General features: G+C 28.9%; 1 protein-coding gene across 1 annotated transcript in view; it reads left to right on the forward strand.

Annotated features, from left to right (window-relative positions):
- Positions 1 to 20,100, forward strand: part of LOC118181628 (peroxisomal ATPase PEX6-like) — an 82,860-nt gene extending 62,760 nt beyond the window's left edge. Inside the window, exons 15-22 of the mRNA XM_035350793.2 lie at positions 1,304 to 1,424; positions 3,230 to 3,314; positions 5,071 to 5,132; positions 5,226 to 5,334; positions 9,127 to 9,243; positions 14,431 to 14,508; positions 14,600 to 14,739; positions 18,597 to 20,100. Of these exons, the coding sequence (XP_035206684.2) occupies positions 1,304 to 1,424; positions 3,230 to 3,314; positions 5,071 to 5,132; positions 5,226 to 5,334; positions 9,127 to 9,243; positions 14,431 to 14,508; positions 14,600 to 14,739; positions 18,597 to 18,784 (900 nt within the window). The 3' untranslated portion in view covers positions 18,785 to 20,100. The remainder of the gene's footprint in view (positions 1 to 1,303; positions 1,425 to 3,229; positions 3,315 to 5,070; positions 5,133 to 5,225; positions 5,335 to 9,126; positions 9,244 to 14,430; positions 14,509 to 14,599; positions 14,740 to 18,596) is intronic.
- Positions 20,101 to 20,352: the final 252 nt, after the last annotated feature.

The following is a 20,352-nucleotide window of genomic DNA, read 5'->3' on the forward strand; positions in this document are numbered from 1 at the left end:
TACATAGTGTGGCATACATAGTGTCACATACATAGTGTGTTCACAAAGAGTTATTTCCTTAAATGTTAATCCTAAGCATGTATCCTTATCAGTTTTCTTTAATGGAAGTAACTGATGAACAAACTTTAATGAACTTTGGAAGTAGCTTCAATCAATGTGAACTTTTAAGTAAACTGGTCTGTGTAGGGAAAATCACACTTAATATTTCAAACCAAGTATTGCCGATTGCAAAAATAAAAGCTCTATATTTATTTGATTATTTTAAAGTAATGCACCTGGATTCATTAACAAGTGTCACCTATTAAGTTTGAACTTTCAAGAAATAAGCAGTAACTAACAATAGCTAGCAACTCCAAAAAATGTTAAATGAGTTTATACTATGAAAATTGGTTTTCTGCATAAGCTATTTTAAAACATTATGAAAGTATAACATTGCAGGTTGGAAGAATCTTGCAAACAGTTTCATTTTTTATGTTAACTGTAGGAAGTAAAAAAGCCTTGTTTTTATTCATTATGTTTTAAGTAGTTGAAAACAAAAAATCTGTGTTCAAAATTTACATATTTGTTTTGTAAAGAAATCTGCGAAAAATAAATGCATCTGTTTGAAATGTCATGTTGAAAGAATTTAATCCAAATAGAAAGATTTGCTCTGGAAAACTTTGTTCTCACTGTTTGCAAAATGTAAGAATTATTTTAGTACCACTTAAATATTGGTGGTGTGTCTAATATTTTAATATTTCAATTTATTATTATGAAAATATATTGTTATGTCTAAATTATGCAGAAAAGAAATTCATTTAAACTTGCTGTTGATCAACCATAAACTTACTATAATTCATAAAGTTATTTTTTGAGGTGAAATAAAAGTATTACCATATTTTTGAATTTTAAGATACACCATTTTCCCCCTACAAATGTCACTAAAAATAAGCGCTTCAAAATCTATGGCATTTTTGAGTACCAGATTTTTCTAACGGGAAAATATTCTGAAGCAATAAAATTTTCCAAATTACTAATTTAAATAAAACTACTCTTGCTATTAATAAATTGAAATACTAAAATTTTATTAAAAAATAATATTAAAATGTTATTTAAATTTTCATTTGGACTTTTCGAAGTATATTTCAGTATTTTGTTTTGCTTATTCTATTTTCTTATAATTAAAGTTCTGTTGGTTGCACCTCATTGTTTACAATGGGTGCATTTTAGAATTTTAAGAAAAATGTACTTCTTGGAAAGTTAGAATTGCCTAATATCTTAAATCACAAATTGTATTAATTTTCTTCCAAATGTTTCCAATTAGATTCCAAATGTACAGTTTGATGATGTTGGTGGATTAGCATATGTCAAACAAGAAATTTTAGATACCATTCAGTTACCTTTAGAGCATCCTGAGATTCTAGCATCTGGTCTCAGAAGATCAGGTATGACAGGGAATAATCATTAATATGCTAAGCATAAGTTTTAATGTCTCATGCAATTTATTTGCACCATAAATTACATCAAATTGATATAAATTTCTCTTTTCATGTTAAGTCCTTTGTCTGTAAATTTTTTAATTTATGATAAGTGATATTTTATTTATTGATAAATGAATTAATACTTGTGTGCTTATGTTCCCATTGTTATTTGTTATGTCTAAGATTAATCTAGAAGGAAGAAGAAGAAAATGATTTGTATCAAATAAATGCTTTTATGTTTTTCAGTATTCTTTATTTTGCTGTTAATTTATGTAAAATGTCGGACAAAATGCAAAACTGACCAATGCAGAAGCTTATCCAATGTTTTCTTTCAAGTATATTTATCACATTCATTAGTAAATTTTTATTGTCATGCTTCCTGCCTTGATTGCAGTGAATTTGGTGCAGTTAAATATATACATATAATATAATTGAATATATACATATAAATATAACATACTTTCACACACACACACACACTCTTATACTGTATGTGTCTTTGTGTAAGCAGATTATTGTAATAGTCCTCCTAATAAGTGCCTAATTTGCCTAATAAGGTGCAAAAGGACAAATGTTTCTGTTAGTTTTTCTTTTTCTGTTTGATTGAGATATCACTGAAATTTGTGCTTGTGTATGTGGATATGACAATGGTGGGAAAAGGTGTATTATTTTCAGATGGTTCCAGCCATTATTATTGCTTCTGTAACAAATAAGCAATTTTATAACATATTATAAAAACATCACTTTGTTAATGCATGATAAACTATGAAATAAATCACTTACACACTTTATCTTCGAATTTTCAAACTTTTGACATTACAATCTGTTCTTTTTGTAATTTTGATTATTTAAATGTTACAATATATTACACATATGTAAGTTACTTAAAATCATATTTTCTAAATTGCTAATATTACACTGACAAAATGAGGAGTAATTTTTGGAAATGTAACTGACATATTGAGTATTTGTTATTATGAGAACAATATACTGCAGAGATAAGGGAGAATTTCTGATTACATCACGTATCATTCTTTCATGTTTAGAAACTTATTTTTGCATGCATTAATAATACTTTTTAATTTAAAAATTTGTTATTAAATTTTTTTCTGCTGATGCTGAATTTGTAAATAATATTTTGCAAGCAAATGATAACTTCTCGAGTTGTTTATTGTTAGAACTGTAGATGTTAGCAAGAACTGATTACAAAATTGTCATTGGAAAAGATATTCAGGAAATACTCTTTTTTGAAACAGGTTATATGTATAAAACAAAACTAGAAATAAGTATTTTATGAACTTCACATTTTTCAGTTTCTTTAAAGTTTTATGGTTTTTGATTGCTTTCAATTAGTATAATGATGGTACAAAGTTCAAGATTTAAATAATCAAATATTCAGTCTTTGAACAATATTCATTTAAAGCACACAGTTGTAACAATTTTCATTCATGACAAGCAACTGCATTTCTTAAGATTCGTGGTAAGATTTGTTTATACTTAATATAAATTTATAAGTTCATGATATTTTTGTTGAACACCACATTTGTGCAGAATTAAAGTAATTAGTTATTGCTACAAAATGAATAAATTGTTTATTATGGTTAATTGTCTACGGAATGTGATAATTTTATGAGGAAGAATTTTCTGTGCTCTTTTGGTTTTCTTATTATACATGTAATAATTAAAAGTTTATGTATTTTCCATGTAAATTTTGTTCTGTAATTTGTTCAATTTTTGTCGCAATAATTTTTTTGTTGTTTTATGTATAGGTGTATTACTTTATGGACCACCAGGTTCTGGGAAAACATTACTTGCTAAAGCAGTTGCTACTGAGTGCTCCTTGAATTTCTTAAGGTATATATAGTGTGTATGTATGTGGCATGTGTTGCAACTTTTGAATTAAACAAAAAATTGATTATGTAATAATTCTGAGCATATAAGTAGGTTATCTGTTATGAGTAAAAATCAATGATTAAACATTAAAACTAAATATTTGTTAAATTATAAAAATTTTATTTGTGATGTTATACTGGAAAAGAAATGTTTTCTGTAACATAGTTACCAGTTCTCGTGGTTTCACCAAGAGATTACTGATATGGCTTTGTCTTTTCACCCATCAAGGTACAGAATGGCTTATATGAGCATATAAGAAATTTGGTGAAACAGAGTGCAAAACATGCATCTCATATCAAATTTATTCAGATTGATAGTGAAATGAAGGGAGTACTGGTTAGATATGAAGTGGAGATTTTGGGGGGCTAATTTAATTTGTGTGTTGTATTATATTTAAAATTTGTAACCAGTTATTAACTAATTAATTTTATTATTTGGAATTAGTTATTAATTTTTCTTGGAGCATGTTTAAAAGTACTCTGTTAAATAAAAGCTTCTCTTTCCAAAACAGAATTTTGTCAGTTTAAAAATTGAAATTAAATAATAATGTACTTTATATATGAAATACATTATATTTAGTTCAATAAACGAATAAGCATTTATGAAGTGAATTTAAATCAATCTGGTTTTCTGTTGAAATCACATTGCAAAGCATGAAAACCTCCTAGTTTCTCCTGGATTTTCAAATTTCAAGGTTGGTAGTTATGTTATAATGAAAAGAGTTCTTATTATGTTTGCTAATTATTGCAAGCATTAAATAATTCATTTTTACTTATTTACTGAGTTGAAAAGTATCAGCCTTTGAGAACCTTAATTATTTGAAGACTGAAAATACTGTTTTGAATTTTTAACTTTGTGTTGCTTACCACAAAAATTTAGGCCATATTTTCTACACTTTAGTGTTAAGTAATAAGTTTATCTGCATGCTCTTTGAGTACATTGATATTCTCCTTCCTTAAGATTGCATATTATGCAAATGAGTAACTATTATGCTTCATACTGTGAATTTTCTTCTATCAAACATACTATAATAAATTGTTTTAACAAGAGCAAGAAGTAAATACTAGGCAAGCTAATATTATTAGAAGCTATAAGAAGAGCAAATGCATGCAGAATTTTTTACATGGAATTTAGGAGCTAATTCATCTCTAAAGGTAACAATTTGTAAGAGTGTGACTTAATATAGTCTAAATGGATGTTTTACAAATTATAGTAATTATACAATACAGCAATGAAGAGCCCCGTTTTCTTCTAAAGAAAATCTTTTTGTCCTCTACACTTGATTTCTAAAGTAGTTATTATTGCTTCATAGTGCTGTGCATAATACAATAGGTTTTAACGTATTTTGAAATTTTCATAATCATGGAGTACCTGTGAAAGGTATGAGATTTAGCCAGTTTGAGACAAGAGACTGTGTTTATTAACAGCTGAAAGGCCAAGTGTCCCTGCTCACAATCACCTGTCACCTGTGTAGTATTTGATTATAGGTAACATTTATTATCACAGAATGAAATATAACTTTCTTTGTTAACTACTTTGTTTTTAAAAGAAAGCTTTTGGAATTTTTACAAAAATACCTGCTTTTTTTAACTAATTTAAGTAAAAAAAAAAAAAAAAAAAAAAAATCAGGTATTAAAGTTAATTTGTAAAGTAATTTTGTAAAATTAAAGTTAATTAAGTTATATTTAATAGAAATTGTATTTTGAAATTATTACAGTGTGAAAGGCCCTGAGCTCATCAACATGTATGTTGGGCAAAGTGAAGAAAATGTTAGAGCAGGTAATTGCTTTCCATAAATACTGTAAATGTTGATTTTGTAAATGGTAATTAAATGTTTGAACAATGCTTTTTTAACTTGAACTTTATTTGCAGTATTCAATCAAGCTCGAAGTGCCGTTCCATGTATTATATTTTTTGATGAATTAGATTCTCTTGCTCCAAACAGAGGCCGAAGTGGTGATTCTGGAGGAGTTATGGATAGGTACGTCTATCTTTGAAAGCTTTTAATATTTATAGTTAATCTGTAGCATCAGCATCCAAAGGGACAAAACTCTAAACCATGAAAATTGCATTTAGAATGAAATTAACGCTGATTTTTGTTGTTTGTCTTCTGAAAATATACCTACAGTGTCTCAAAAAAGTGATGGGACACTTGTGCTTTACAAAAGGAAACTGCAATAAAATAAATTTAAAAAACATGTAAAATTTTTTGTGGGTGTGTTTCATACTTAAATTTAGTAACAATTATTACATAACATACATTTTCTCAAAATATTAAAATATTAATTTAATAAAAATACAATTGTTTAGAACGGAACAGAAAATGGCTCACTTAAGTGATGGGACACTACGTACTATGCAACAAAAATCGTCTGAAGTAAACAATAAAAATATCTTTTGGGGTATTTATTTTTACTCAAAAGCAATTGCCAATAATTTATAAAATCGTCTGCAGTATTTCTCTCCAGTTTGTTTTGGAATTTTTGTGTTTTTTAGCTCTGTGCAGCCATGAATGCTAAACGAAAAGAAACTTTGCCTGGAATTCGAAAATTAGTTATTAATTTGCATATTGAACGTAGAAAATCTATTAGAGAAACTACTGAAACAGTTAACTTCAGTCATTCAACAGTTTTCAATATCATTAAACGATATAAAAAGAATCATATGATTCAGGATAAAAGAAGACCTGGCCGACCATCAAAGCTATCCAATGGAATAAAGCGAATTATAATTCGAAATATTAAAAAAAATCCAAGAATGAGTGCTCCTAAAGTTGCTGCTGATTTACAAGCATTATATGAAGTAATTGTTAATCCTGAGACTATTAGAAGAGTAATTCGATCTGCTGGATATCACGGTAGAGCAGCCAGGAAAAAATTCTTCGTAAGTGAAAAGAATAGAAAACTCAGACTGGCTTTCGCAAAATCCAACATAAATAAGAATTCTGATTACTGGAATGAAGTTATATTTGCTGATGAGAGTAAATTTAATATATTTGGTTCTGACAGTAGAATCTTGGTGTGGAGAAAACCCAGGGAAGAATTTCGCAAACAGAACTTGGTGCCAACAGTAAAACATGGTGGAGGAGGAGTTATGGTATGGAGGTGTATGTCGTCCGCTGGAGTTGGTAATCTTGTTTTTACTGACAGTATAATGGATCAGTACAAGTATATTGACATTTTGAATCAAAATTTGAAATCTTCAGCACGAAAATTGAACCTTCATAACGATTTTAAATTCTACCAGGACAATGACCCCAAGCACAGTGCTTTGAACGTTAGACTCTGGCTGCTGTATAACTGTTCTGAAATAATAAAAACACCCCCACAATCTCCACAATTAAATCCCATATAGAATATTTGGCAAGAATTGGAATCAAGAATTCGCAAACACACCATTTCTTCAAAACAACAATTAAAATCGGTGCTTCAAGAAGAATGGGGTAAAATCACTCCAGAAATCACAAAAAAATTAGTCGAATCCATCCCAAGAAGATTAAATCATGTTTTAAAAGTAATAGGAAATCCAACAAAATATTAAAACCTTTTAAAAAGTAAAATTTTTCGATAAATATTTGATGGAAAAGTAAGTGTCCCATCACTTAAGTGAGCCATTTTCTGCTCCGTTCTAAACAATTGTCTTTTTATTAAATTAATATTTTGAGAAAATGTATGTTATGTAATAATTGTTACTAAATTTAAGTATGAAACACACCCACAAAAAATTTTACATGTTTTTTAGATTTATTTTATTGCAGTTTCCTTTTGTAAAGCACAAGTGTCCCATCACTTTTTTGAGACACTGTATATGTAATAAAATAACACATTTTCGTAGAAACTCATCCATGTAACATCTGTGCATGGTACACCAGAGGACTGTCTGTCTAATGATGCAATCGTCTTTTATTTTGGCATAATCTGTTACATATAAAATACCAGAAGGCTTAAAATCTCATGTTTACTGCTATTGAATAAACTCTTAAAGGAATTTATAGCCCTCACTCCTCCTTACTAATATTAGATGCATAAATATCAAATTTTACTTATTCATTAAATATCTAGCTTTTCTAAACTTGCATAAGAACATTTTCAATCATATATCTATGATGTTAACATGAATAAAATTTTAACATGACTTTTATTTTGATGATCTTCAGGAAAATGGAAGATTTAGTGTGCTTTCTTGGAAAAAATTACTAAACTTAGCCAAAAAAATTCTTATACATGTTTTTTTTTTTTTTTTTTCTTTTTTTTTTCTGTATTTTCTTTAATTATATGTATGAATCTTAAATGTTTTGGTACCTCTTTTCTTCATTTTTAAAATTTATATATTATAAAAATGCTTCTTATGTACTGTGCTCATAATCCTCATTTTTTAAATATGAAATATAAGATCAAGAATTATAAACAAAAAATTTGACACTGGTTGTCACCAAATGCCCGTGTGGTTCACACCTCAAGACCACCTTTTTTCCCAAGAATGTTCTGTTTCTGGTTGACTAGTTGCCAAATGGTGCATTACAAGCTGCTATGGGTTGCAATGTAATAAAACTATGCTGTTAACAATTGCATTATGCGTTGCAGCAAAAGAAGATGGTGTTTGTTAATTGAAAAGGTTTACTGTACCTACACAACATTGCTAGACCTCCATGACAAGGGCAACCAAGAATTTCTGTGACTTGGCTGAGAAGTGATGTGTTTGCCAGACCTAGCACCCAGGACAGCCATCTTTGCAGAAAATCCAACAATAAGACAGACCTGTGGCATGCACTTATGAACTTCTTTGCATCTGAGTATTATTGCATTATTGCAGGATTATTGTAAAGTGTGCTGATAGAGATTACTTTGATGCGTAATAGTGAAATCCAGCTGCGATATGTCTGTCTTTTTCTAGTAATCACAAATGACAAGGTTTTTGTTAGTTATATAGTTTTCAGTCTGTTTCAAACTCATCATAATTATTTTCTTCAATAACATTGAAGCAAGTATCATTATATTGTAAAAGCAATCTGATTTGTTCAGAATTCAGAATCAAATCTTTGAAATTTATTTGTTCAAAAGCATTGCTACAGAATTTGCCATTAGAAAAGACAAATACTTTACCTTAAAGGTCTCATATCTATATTATTGGCCTTACTATTTCCTACATTTAAAATATGATCATTTTTGTTTTATCTTAGTGAAATTAGAAATTTAAGGTGATTTTCAGTGCTGTAGTAAACTAAATTTAGACCTATTACTGATGGCAGGATGAATGCTTAGAAGAGAAAATATCCCTTAATTAAAGGTTTTTGTAATGCATTTATAATTGAATTAAATTATTCAATTCTATCTTCTGTTGCTTTCAAGAAAAAATTTGAATTTCTGAACTAATTCCTATGTTGTTAGTATTTAGGAGGAAGAAATACTTGATTTGTAAATAAATTAGAAAACTAAAAATTTGGTAAATATGTTAGAATCTTAAAAAAATATAAAGTATTAGATGGCAGAAAGCCTTAGTTGTGATTCTTTAAAATATAAGTATGATAATTAATAAAACGGCATAATAATTATAGATATTAGAACCAATAAGAGACCAGTAATATGTTACTGTTTTAACAAATACATGAGGATAAATTAATTTTATGGCTGATCTGATGCTCAAAATGAAAGTATGGGGTTGATTGAATGAATAAATGTCCTTTTAATGCTAAAACAACTATCAGAGTATGCATTGGAATTAAAAAAAGAACTGATTGAAATGGAATTACATTAATTCTAGCTTTCATTCGTAGGGTTGTGTCACAACTTTTAGCTGAGTTGGATGGCCTTAATAAGAAATCTGAAGTCTTTGTAATTGGGGCAACAAACAGGCCTGATTTGCTTGATCCTGCCCTCTTAAGGCCTGGTCGGTAAGTACTCATGTAACATTTCTGTAATGTTTTAATATAAATTTTTTGAAAAAATTGTTTTCAATGCATTTAAATCCTTTTTATTCAGAAGTATCTTTACTGATTTGTTATGCTTCTCTGTAATGAAAATAATTGTTATTGAACACTGAGATTTATTTATTGAGGAGATTTTGTTATTTGTGAATCTTCTCTAAAGTAATGGCATTGGTTTTTCTTGTGATCTTGTGAGGTTATTTTTTATATTACTGATTACTTGTTTTTAGTCAAAGTTAAATTTTTAAAAAAATCCACCAATTACTAAGCATGTTATTATTCATCAGGTAGCAGAAATGTACATATTGATGTTTTCTCTGTAATCCAAAAGTGATTTAGCTAAACTAGGCAATCCAGTTTACGTAGTCTTCTTATTAAAGTTCAGAAGTTTCAAATGTAAATTCTGAAGGAATTGACATGCTCAGTGAAATATGACAATCATTTATTAGGAGGAAAAATATGGATTGTCACAGAAGCATTACATACAAGGAAGTTCAAATCTAGAGTTCATATATATAATAAATAGGGCTGCAGGCAGATATCTCAGAAGAGAAAATAAGTTTTAATCTTGCATATAAGTTAAAAAATAAATAACCCACCTCAGTAATTAATACTTAATTATGTCAAATGAAATGAGATAATGCCAAATGAAAACTTTTAAGTTTTCATTCCATTCTGAGCTTTAGTTTCATCCAAGGTTTTACTTAAAAGTTTTCATTTGACATTATCTGAATGAAATTAAAAACATCAAATAGAAAATGTTTTAATTGAGAAATGTTTTTTTCATGATTACTTTTATCGTTACACACATACTCAACTACCAGTAACAGGTTTATTTTCTATGGAATCTGTTGTCATACCATATGTCATTTGTCTCTTCTTGCATAGCTTGCTTTCATTTTTCCTTATTGGCATTCAAGCAAGTTTCATGATATGATTTTGAGTCATGTATTTCATGTAAATTAAGAAATATTGTATCTATTAAACAATGCACCTTTGCTTAATTTTGGTAGATTATCTTAGTCTGATTTTGAGAATTATTATCTTTCATCTTAGTCTCATCATTTTGGAGCTTATCCTCGGAACAAGGATGGTTTGGTATTCATTTATTAAGAATCACATCTCACCTGATTATTACAATGCCGTTATTCCTTTCCAGTAAATGAAAACCTTTTATTTTTTTTTCATATCCAATCATGATCTGTTTAACAAACGTATCCTCTAATTATTGTTTTCTCAGCATTGGCACAGGCACACATGCCACAGTGCCAGAACTAATGATGATTTCTTTTCATGCCATTGAGTAACACTGAGTTCACATAAGGGGTAGTATACTCACTTCTCATGACTTACACACACATAAAGGGATCGCATAAGGGGTTCACATAAGGGGAACTTCTCACGACTGAAGTTCTGTTGTTGATGACTTGTTTTGCAGGAGTTTTCTGTGATCACACTCTCCTCACATTACAGTAAATCCCCTCAATCAAGTTAGGTAATGTGACTTTATATTACATAAAACATAAGTTCCATTAGTTGAATATTAACATAACATAGGTAGTGCAACTTCCAGTTACATAAAATTTTTTGTAACTTAAATTTTTCAAAGCTAAATATGTTAATTCTTTAAATATAACATCATAAGAAACTGCAATATTTATTATATAGATACATACATACTGTAAATATCACTGTACTGTAAATATCAGTACTGTAAATATTTTTAAATTTTTTAATTCCTCATTAATTGACCATTACCAGAAATATTACATTCATGGAAACTCAGAGCCAAAGGTGCCACATAGTGAAAATATTTATAGAAAGCTAAGTGCTTCATGTGGAAGAGTATTAAACATTGCATCTTTGTTTAAAAAAAAAATAAATAAAAATAACAACAAATTCAGTAAGTGACGTATAAAACAGATTTGATGTATGTGTTAAAAAATATGCATACAAACAAGAGGAAGATGTAGAGAAATAATATTTCTGGGGGAGAACTGATAGTGAGTACCATTCTACTTGAAGCCTATTTCAAGTGTTTTAAGGTCAAAACTCTTGCAAAACTTTGTAAAAAGAAGCCTATGATTGTAAAATTATTTTTGCATAGATTCTTAAACAACAATCATTGTTATCAAAAACTGTTTTAATAGCTGTTGACTATTTCTTGAATAACATCACTAATCTCATGACTGAATTTCATCAAAATTCTAGCATCATCTTTTATGTGAATTTCTTTGTATATTCTGGCCAAAATCATCAGTTTTTTTTAATTCAAAACATTAGAGGTGCTAGGCGAAACTATAATTATATCAAGAATAACAACATGAATTAATTGATAGTAATAATAATCTATCACCACTGACATATGAACAAATCACAATCGAATTTTTAGTCTAAATACGCTAAAATACACTTGCCTTGAATATAATGCTTTTTCATTGGACATTTAAACGAGAAGGAAATGGTAGATAGTATAAAGTCTCCTACTGTGCCCCAAATTCAAAATATTCCTGATTTTTCTCACCACATCATGCACTGTTATTTTCTTTAATCCTATCTCAAATGTCCTAATAGTTAGTTGCTCAGTTTCCTTGCACCATCTATACTAGCAGTTCCCAAACTTTACTTAGCTGTAGCCTGCTAAAAATGGAATCAAAATAAGGAAGCTAAAAATTACATTCTCAACATAAATCTTTCATGTTAAATCTTGTAACTTTTCTAGCAAACAATGTTTGATCTTTTTGCTGCCACTAATCTCAAAATGATTGTAAAATAAGATAGGCAGATGATGAAACTGAGCAGGATGCCAGTCTGTTGTTTTCTGCATTTTAATGGCCCTTCCTGGAACTGCATGTTTCAGGAATTGTGTTGTAAATGCATGTACAAGATATATCTTGGTGATTCTCAACTTTTTTAGAATTCCTGTAATCCATGTGAAGTTTCCCAAAATTTATCTCCTTATAAATAGAAGTTGGCTTGTCAATTTAGAATCACTTCATCAGTGAAATTAAACAATGATAACCCTTTTTCTGTGTGCTTGTCTTCTTTGTGACATTTAGCTGCATAAATAGTAAATAATGTTTCACAAATTATTCGTTCTTTGTATACTTTTGAATCTCTAACTACTCTGGTGACTTTTCAGTAGAAAAATGTTACATCAGTGACTCTAAGAAAATTACTTATTGGAACTGTGTGCAGAAGTGGCGGCATTTTTGATGGACTGTAATGCTCTACTGGTAACCATTTTAAATTATGAAGATTGTATATGCAAACTGGCATATTTGGCTGAAATTTTTTTCAAAATGTACAAAAGGAATCTAACATTGCAAGGGGAAAATGGTATAAATTTTATGCAAGTGCCAAAGTATGTGTTTTTTGGTAAGAAATTTAATGGTGTGCATGGGAAAGGAATATATCGATATCTTACCTCTTGTGAAAATCTTCCCCAAAATAAATTTCAAGGAAAAAATACAGAAAAACCTTCAGGTGAAGTTCTGAAAGTTTAGTTGAACATTATTTTCTGACTGATCACGAGAAGGTGCTTTGATGACTTTAAATTGAAACTAAATGTGTTCAACATGAGGAGAAAAAAAAAAAAAAAAAAAAAAAAAAAAACTGGCTTATATACATCAGAGTAAGAGGTCTTTACAGATTTGAGATATCACATTTAATCAAAAATTGCATTTCAAAGTCTATCAGAATTTTGGCTGTGTTTATAATAATTAATTTGTGTGTCAAATCTTGTCTGGAAAAGCAAAGTGTGTTATTGCCTTTCTCAGTTGCATATTTTTGTGAAAGGGAATTCTCCACATATGCAGATGAACCACTTAAAAATCATAAACAGGCTATCATTATCAACAATTGAACCTAAAATAAGAAAAATATACAAAAATGCACTCAAAGGTGTTCCATATTCAGCCACCTAGCTGGTATAGTTGGTGACTAATGCTTTCAGTTGTGTTGATGGATCTTGGTTCTAATCCAGGAGAAAGCATGGAGTTTGTAAGCATATAGGGTCTGTATGGCAAAAGGGCACTCAAAAAAACAGCGAGCCGAAAGTCCTCTTGAGAGATTGGTGGTAGGGAAAGACGATGCAAGATCATTGGACTGTCCTCCAGGATGCTCTCCTTCAAAATTGAGGCAGAAGCTTAACAGTTAGCTAAGTTCAGCATCACCTGTGGTCCTACAGATATGCTGGCCTAGTTTCTACCTATATCTGTATGTTATTTAGTGTTATGTGTTAAGTTGTATTTAGTATTGCACTACACTGTATTCCAGTAGCGTTATGTGCAGCAAAATTAAACTGGAATCGTCATCTTTGATGAGTAATAAAATTTTGAATAAGAGGTAATGGAACTGGAGGAAAAGAGTTTTTCTATGGGTCTTTTTATTGTCGCTGTCAGCAATAATGGAAAATCTATTGTAATGCAAATGATTTGATTTATTGAGCTTTGAAGGAACTTTTGTGTATAGCCAGATTTTCACCATATCATGTGTACTACTGATAATTCAAAATAAGCTGTTTTTTTTTTTTTTTTTTTTTTAAGTTTTTAAAACATAGTTTCATTGCATTGACATTGCACGACTGTTCAGATACCTCTTAATATTCTCTTATTAGTTCTTCCTTCTTCTAATGTTAATAGTGTGTTAAGTGTATACTCCTAAACGTTATTACCTATTGCAAGATTTAGGATAGGCCAAGGAGATTCTGCCATAAAAATTGTTCCTGAAAAGGTTCCATGAGTCGAAAAGTTTGGGAACCTCTGATCTACACTGTAGAATAAGTCTTACTACATTCTAGTCTTACTAATATTGTCTACATTGTAGAATAAGTCATCTTTGGTTTTACTTAAAAACTTTCCACTGCATGGCTTGCCAATGACTAAATTGGTAAAGCCTTTAATTCTTAGCAACTAAATGTACTGCCTGCATAAGTACTTGTATTTTCCTCCATGTGTAATTTGAATTCAAGCTAATTTTCCATCAAAACATTTTTTTGGGCACATCTCCTTCCTGAGTACTGCCCGGATTCCTTATCCTAATAAATAATCTAACTAGCTTTCTTATGTGGTATTTTTATTTCATCATAATTCATATTCTGGTATTTCATTTATTAAAAACGTTGAACTCTTTTTTTTTTTTTTTTTTTTTTAGATTTGATCGTTTGCTGTATGTGGGCATTCCTGAAGATAAGAGGTCAAAAATGAGTATATTGAAAGCCTTAACACGAAAGTAAGTATTTTTTTAAATATAATTAAATCCTTTCTGCAGAATGTTTTGATTTTATATTTGCATATTTTAAAATTTCATTTTTTAAAAATAGAATACCATTGGCTAAAGATGTGAGTCTTGAAAAAGTCATTGAAAAATGCCCAAAATATCTCTCAGGAGCTGACTTTTATTCACTGTGTTCAAATGCTGTAATAAAGAGAGTTGAGAAAAATGTTGAACAGCTTGAGAAAGGTGTGTTGATTTCTGTATATTAAATTTGAAATAGAATATTTCACATTAAAATTAGTACTAATGTTTTATCTTAATAAGTCAAGTGCAGTAATTTTATTCAGGTGGGTACTAATTTTTTTCCCTTGTGTATTCTACTCTACAGGGAAGACAGAAACAAAATATTCCAAAAACTGTATCTTCAATGAATAAAAAATGTACTTTTTCTTCACATTTGCCTTTCACAAAGTATGAACATTTCCATAAGGTGTATAAAAGCTATGTTGTTGGCAAATGCCATTGACAATCACGTCATCTGTCCACAAGCCATCCAGCAGGTCAAACAATTTCATTTAAATCCACAGCTGCCTTTTTTGCAGCATCAAAGATTAGAAACAAATAATCCGTTAACAGCAGATTGAAACTTGGCCTGAAAAGCTGTTTACATATCATGCTAGAGAAAATATAGATAATATTTTAGTGTCTAAAAAGTCATTAGTTTTGTGAACTTTTGTAAAATGATGATAGCATTGACTTTAGAAAGATATGCAAGTACATTATTTTACAATAGTGAAATAAAAATGGTTTGATTGTAAAAAAAAAAAAAAAAAAAATATTCTGCTTCCATATCAGCTGGATGGCCTTAAAATAAGTTAGCCTATTCATAGCACTTTGTAACTTTATCTAAGTGCAGCAGACCTTGAACTATGAATTAATTAGGTTATAAATAATAATTAGGAAAGAAAAAATACTAGCTCCCAGAGTCGCGGATAGATAAATAAATAACTGGAAATGTTCCGAAAGAAATATCATTGCAACTTTCAAATGTATATTACAGAAACTGCCCTGAAATTTGCCTAAATTTTATTTGTTACACCAATACATATACCAGAAAAATGTCATTTCATTGTAGAGCACTAGGGCTGCCCTTTCAAATTACTACATTAAAAACACTAATGGAATAGGTGTATCTTTTATAATGGTTTAATTTCAAACTAAATTAAGTTTTATTACTTTAACTATATATACTTCTTAAAGATTCAGTATAAAAGTAATTCTTGTACCGATTAGAACATTTTCCTTATACTTTTTAATAAAAATATATCTGATAGATCAGATATTTCAATCAAACAAATACTTCTAAATCTCGATAAAAACTAATTATAGAAAATAAAATGATACTGCAAATAACAATAATATAAATTGTAGGGAAATGAAAAGACAAGGTAAGACAGCAAGGGAAGGAAAGTATTTAATCATTTAAGTAAAACAGCAAGAAATAGGCACAAAACATTTAGCAGGGTTTGTACTTAAAAGTCCTTAGGTTTTTTTGAGAAAGAATTTTGGTTCTTAAAGGTCCTTAATTGTGGCCAAAATTGGAAAAAGGTCCTTAATTTTATCCATCTGATATTTCTGTATGTTTATGACTGCTGTTCTGAGTGTTAGTTAACATTTTTTAGGAATATTTTGTGATTCTTGACAAATATGTAATTAAGAGATTATCATTTGAATTCGTTTCTACTTTTTAATAGAAACGTCGCAATTTTTTCTGAATTTTTTGGCACAAATCTCAGTGCCAGATTTACGTATAAGCTGAACAGGCTACAGCTTAGGGTCCCCACTATCTTGGCCCCCCTCCCCCGAAAAATTGTAGCATATCCCATATAAAAAATTTGACTCATATCCCTCATAAGAGCCTTGTATCTCAAATAGCTTAGGATCTTGTCAAATCTAAATCCAGTCCTGACCTTGCCTCTATTGAAACATTAACATTTTGAAATTATTTCTTTTTTAAGAATGAAGAGTTCATAAAATATTATATCAAAATGACTTTTCCTTTTGATTTCTTTACAATTTATTTTATTATGTGGTGCTACATTTAGCAACTTATCGTTTTGCTGGTTCCAAGATCAATTTTCATATTAAATTTTTAATTCCGAGATTGGCAAATTTTTCTGTTTCTTTTTTACAAACATAATAAAATTGATAAATATCATTAATATGATGATAACCTATAGGAATTATAATTAAAAAGTAGCATTAAAATCAGATATTTTTATTTTCTCATGTCAGATTTTAAAATGATATGCCAAGAATATTTTGACAGTTAAATTTTTTTATCATGCATTTAATTAAAATTTTGTTAATTAATTTATGTATTTTTGTGTGTATATATGTAATAGGATGACTTGGAGAAAGCTGCAATGAACTAACTGGCTATGGTTCTTTGCTTTATAATAATTTCAAGAGTAATTTGTAATAATTTTAGGAGTCCTTACTGTGTAGTTTGAAAGATACTCAAAGACAGACGTAGCCATAAATTCCACACATAATTTTATTCCTTGAAGACTAATTTTTAGCATATTCTTTTTCATTAAACACTTTCAGCACACCCCACAATTTTATGCAGATTATATTTTTAGAACAATGGACAATAGCTAAGCGAGTGAAGTAGCATCTTAATGGAAAGAGAGCTAGAAACAAAAAGTGTGCAGTTATTCAATATGGCAACCTGTATCTTAAGATAGAAAGGTTTCAGTTCTCGAAATTTTGAGTTCATGTTCGGAATTAGTTGAGTCAAAGTTTCTGTTAGATTCCGCATCAGTTACCTCATCAGCATTGTTATTAAGTCATATATATGGATTGATCTAGAAATGATGCAGTCAAGACAGATTTTGATGCATAGCAGATGCTACGAGGAGGCATATAAAAATCTAAGGAAGAAATATAAAGAGGTGTTGCGAATTAAGTTAGTTAAGTTGTATATATGTATGTATGAAAAAAAAAAAGTACTTGCAATATTCATGGTGTAGATCTTAGAAAGGTTGAATCCATAATGAAGAGCAAGAATTATGATGATGTAGAATTCTAAAATGACAATCCACAATGAATAAAAACAAATTCAGAAGTACTGATGTAGGTACACTGAGAGGTAGAAACACTGATGGCATAGATACTTGATGCTGAGAACATCGATCCATATTGAAAAGGAAGAATTGTGATAGCTAAGAAGAAGGCTAATCCATAATGAATAGGAAACTTGACAGTTGAGGCAGATTAAATTCCATTTTTATTTAAATTCACGTTGGTGGCCACAGTTTCCTTGGCACTCTAATCGTTCCAGAACATTTACATTTTTGAATACTGCTTTGATAGGAAGAGAGTGAGGGGAATAGTGTCCAAGCAGTACAGAAATTCAAACTAAAAGTGCACATTTATCCAATATTGCAGCTCACTGAAGAGGAAGGTGTTTTTGTTTAGGCAGAAAGGATTCAGTTCTCAAAATTTTGAGTTCAAGTTCCTAATTAGCTACATCTTCAAGAGTGACACAGGTTTATCTAGAAATGATGCAGTCCAGAATTGTTATTAATTTTTTTAGGATAAAAAGAAAATAATTAAATTAAAAAAGAGGAATTAAGAGGCTATTATTAAATTTAATAAAGCTGATTGACGTATTTTTTGTCTTTACATATATATGCCAGCAACAAAAATGTTAACTTGGGTGTAATATGTATATTTAATTCCCATCTGCTGAATATTTGTCTAAGGGTGCAGATTTCCAGAGGAAAAAATATTGATTAATATTTTAATTGCTATTGAAATTTTGGCTTGCATTCTCATCTCATAAAAGATCATTAAGTGATGGGAGATATCACAAGGAATTCAAGGCCATTACCTTGAATGGGCATTTTTATAGCATACTTAGCATTGCATTTATATAAATCTGATTCTAAATTGAAGGCTGTTTGTATAAATATTTAATATAATAAAAAAATTGCTGTAGGTCATTTGCAGCTTTATTATTAGCAGTGACAAATCTATAAATGTTATTTTTTAGATAATTTGTAGCTTTAGTTCCTATTTTTTTATTTATTTTACAGGTGAAACCACTATAGAAGAACTAAGTAGTGCAATACGCACTGAAGATTTTTTAAGTGCCTTAGAAAACCTTGTGCCATCGGTGACTCCTGAACAGTATGAAGAATATTTGCAGATCAAATCAAGAATGGAAAATAAATCTTCAGATTATTCTAAGTCACAGACTGAAAATGCATTACCTGCATCTTAGCTTTAGGTAGTTCAGAAATAAATTCAGTAAAAGGATTTAAGAACCCAGCAAATCAAGACAGGGAAGATGCACATGAAAGTTCTCTATCTTCTGAACAAATTAAATATTGCAAAATTTCAAAATGAATCCTTAGGCGATCCTTAAATGATATAAACAATTAGTCAATTCAAAGATCAGAAATGATTTTTCAGTGCCTCTTTATGAAATTTTATTCTTTATATGAAAGTAATCAAAAAATGAAAATGCAAGGAGTTTAATATTGTATGGAAAATATAAGTATGTTTATAATCAGATTTAATTAAATGCGGGACTTAAACGGTTCTTACCATTTGTAGCAAATCCAGGCAAATTGATAATAAGGTATATGAAATTTGTTAATTAATAAAACATAAGTAAAGCATGCATGACCCATTGATAAACATATGTAATTTGTCGTCCATCATGTTAATTTAATCAGTAGTAAGGTGCTGAAGCAGTTACTAAATTTCATCAATTTTTTGTTCCATTAAAATTTATTAATTATCAGGGTGATTTTTTAATTGAAATAAGTATACTAAAAAGAAAAGAAAGTGGGACATATGAAAATTATTTTAATAAAATTTCTAATTTTTTTTAATTTGTAATCATAATAAAACTTGAAAACTGCTTTAAAATCATTTTATTTTCCTCTGGCATAATTTCATATATATAAATAATATGAAATTGCTTTTTATTAATTTTGAAACTGAAATTGCTTTTGTGAAAAGTATCAATAAATTTCATTTTAAAGTATTTGATAATTAAAAGAATTAATAATTTTAAGTCTTCATGGAACAGTTTTATTAAAATTGATTGCTTTCTAGTTTTTTTTGGGGGGGGGTATCTCCTTAATATAAGTTGTTATTCACTTGATTTTCATTTGTTAGCAAATTTTGAATACAAAAATTATATTTTATTGTAGCTTAATAATATTTCCTGTCACATTAACATTCCTGTTAAAACTTCTTAAAAATGTTAGTCATTTGCTGCTATATGAATGTGATAATTATGTACATTATTTTTTTTTAAATCATAAATTGAATACATATTTACAGCATAAAAGATATTAAAGAACACTTTTTTTATTTGAAAATGTTTATTTCAATGTAATTAGCAAATAAATATTTTTCAGGCCTTTTTTAGCTTGCTTTGTATATGTGTATAAATATTTCTAAAAAATATGCCACTTTTTTTCACATTTTTGTTTAATGTTCATTTTTTAGAAATTATTATTTGATTTATACATAATTTGTTTAGGCATAAATAAATTTTATAATAAAACTGATTTATTATTAGTAGTGTGTTGTTTTTGTTTCATTTATTATTAGTATTTATTATTAGTAGTGAGTTGTTCTTGTGTGTTGTCATCAAAGAACACTTTAATGATGAGTTTTGACTCTTTTCATGACATTAGTTTTTTCGAGTGTTTAGAGTTCAACGCCATAACATAACAATATGCTCTAACAAAATTACTTCAAACTATTAAAAAATATATTCCACAATATAGCTAATTGTCGTTTTAAAAGTTAGTGTTGTATATTAACATTTTA

This window comes from Stegodyphus dumicola, chromosome 1, assembly GCF_044657685.1.
Source record: "Stegodyphus dumicola isolate Sdum_Otavi_A_Nest chromosome 1, ASM4465768v1".
NCBI lineage: Eukaryota > Metazoa > Arthropoda > Arachnida > Araneae > Eresidae > Stegodyphus > Stegodyphus dumicola.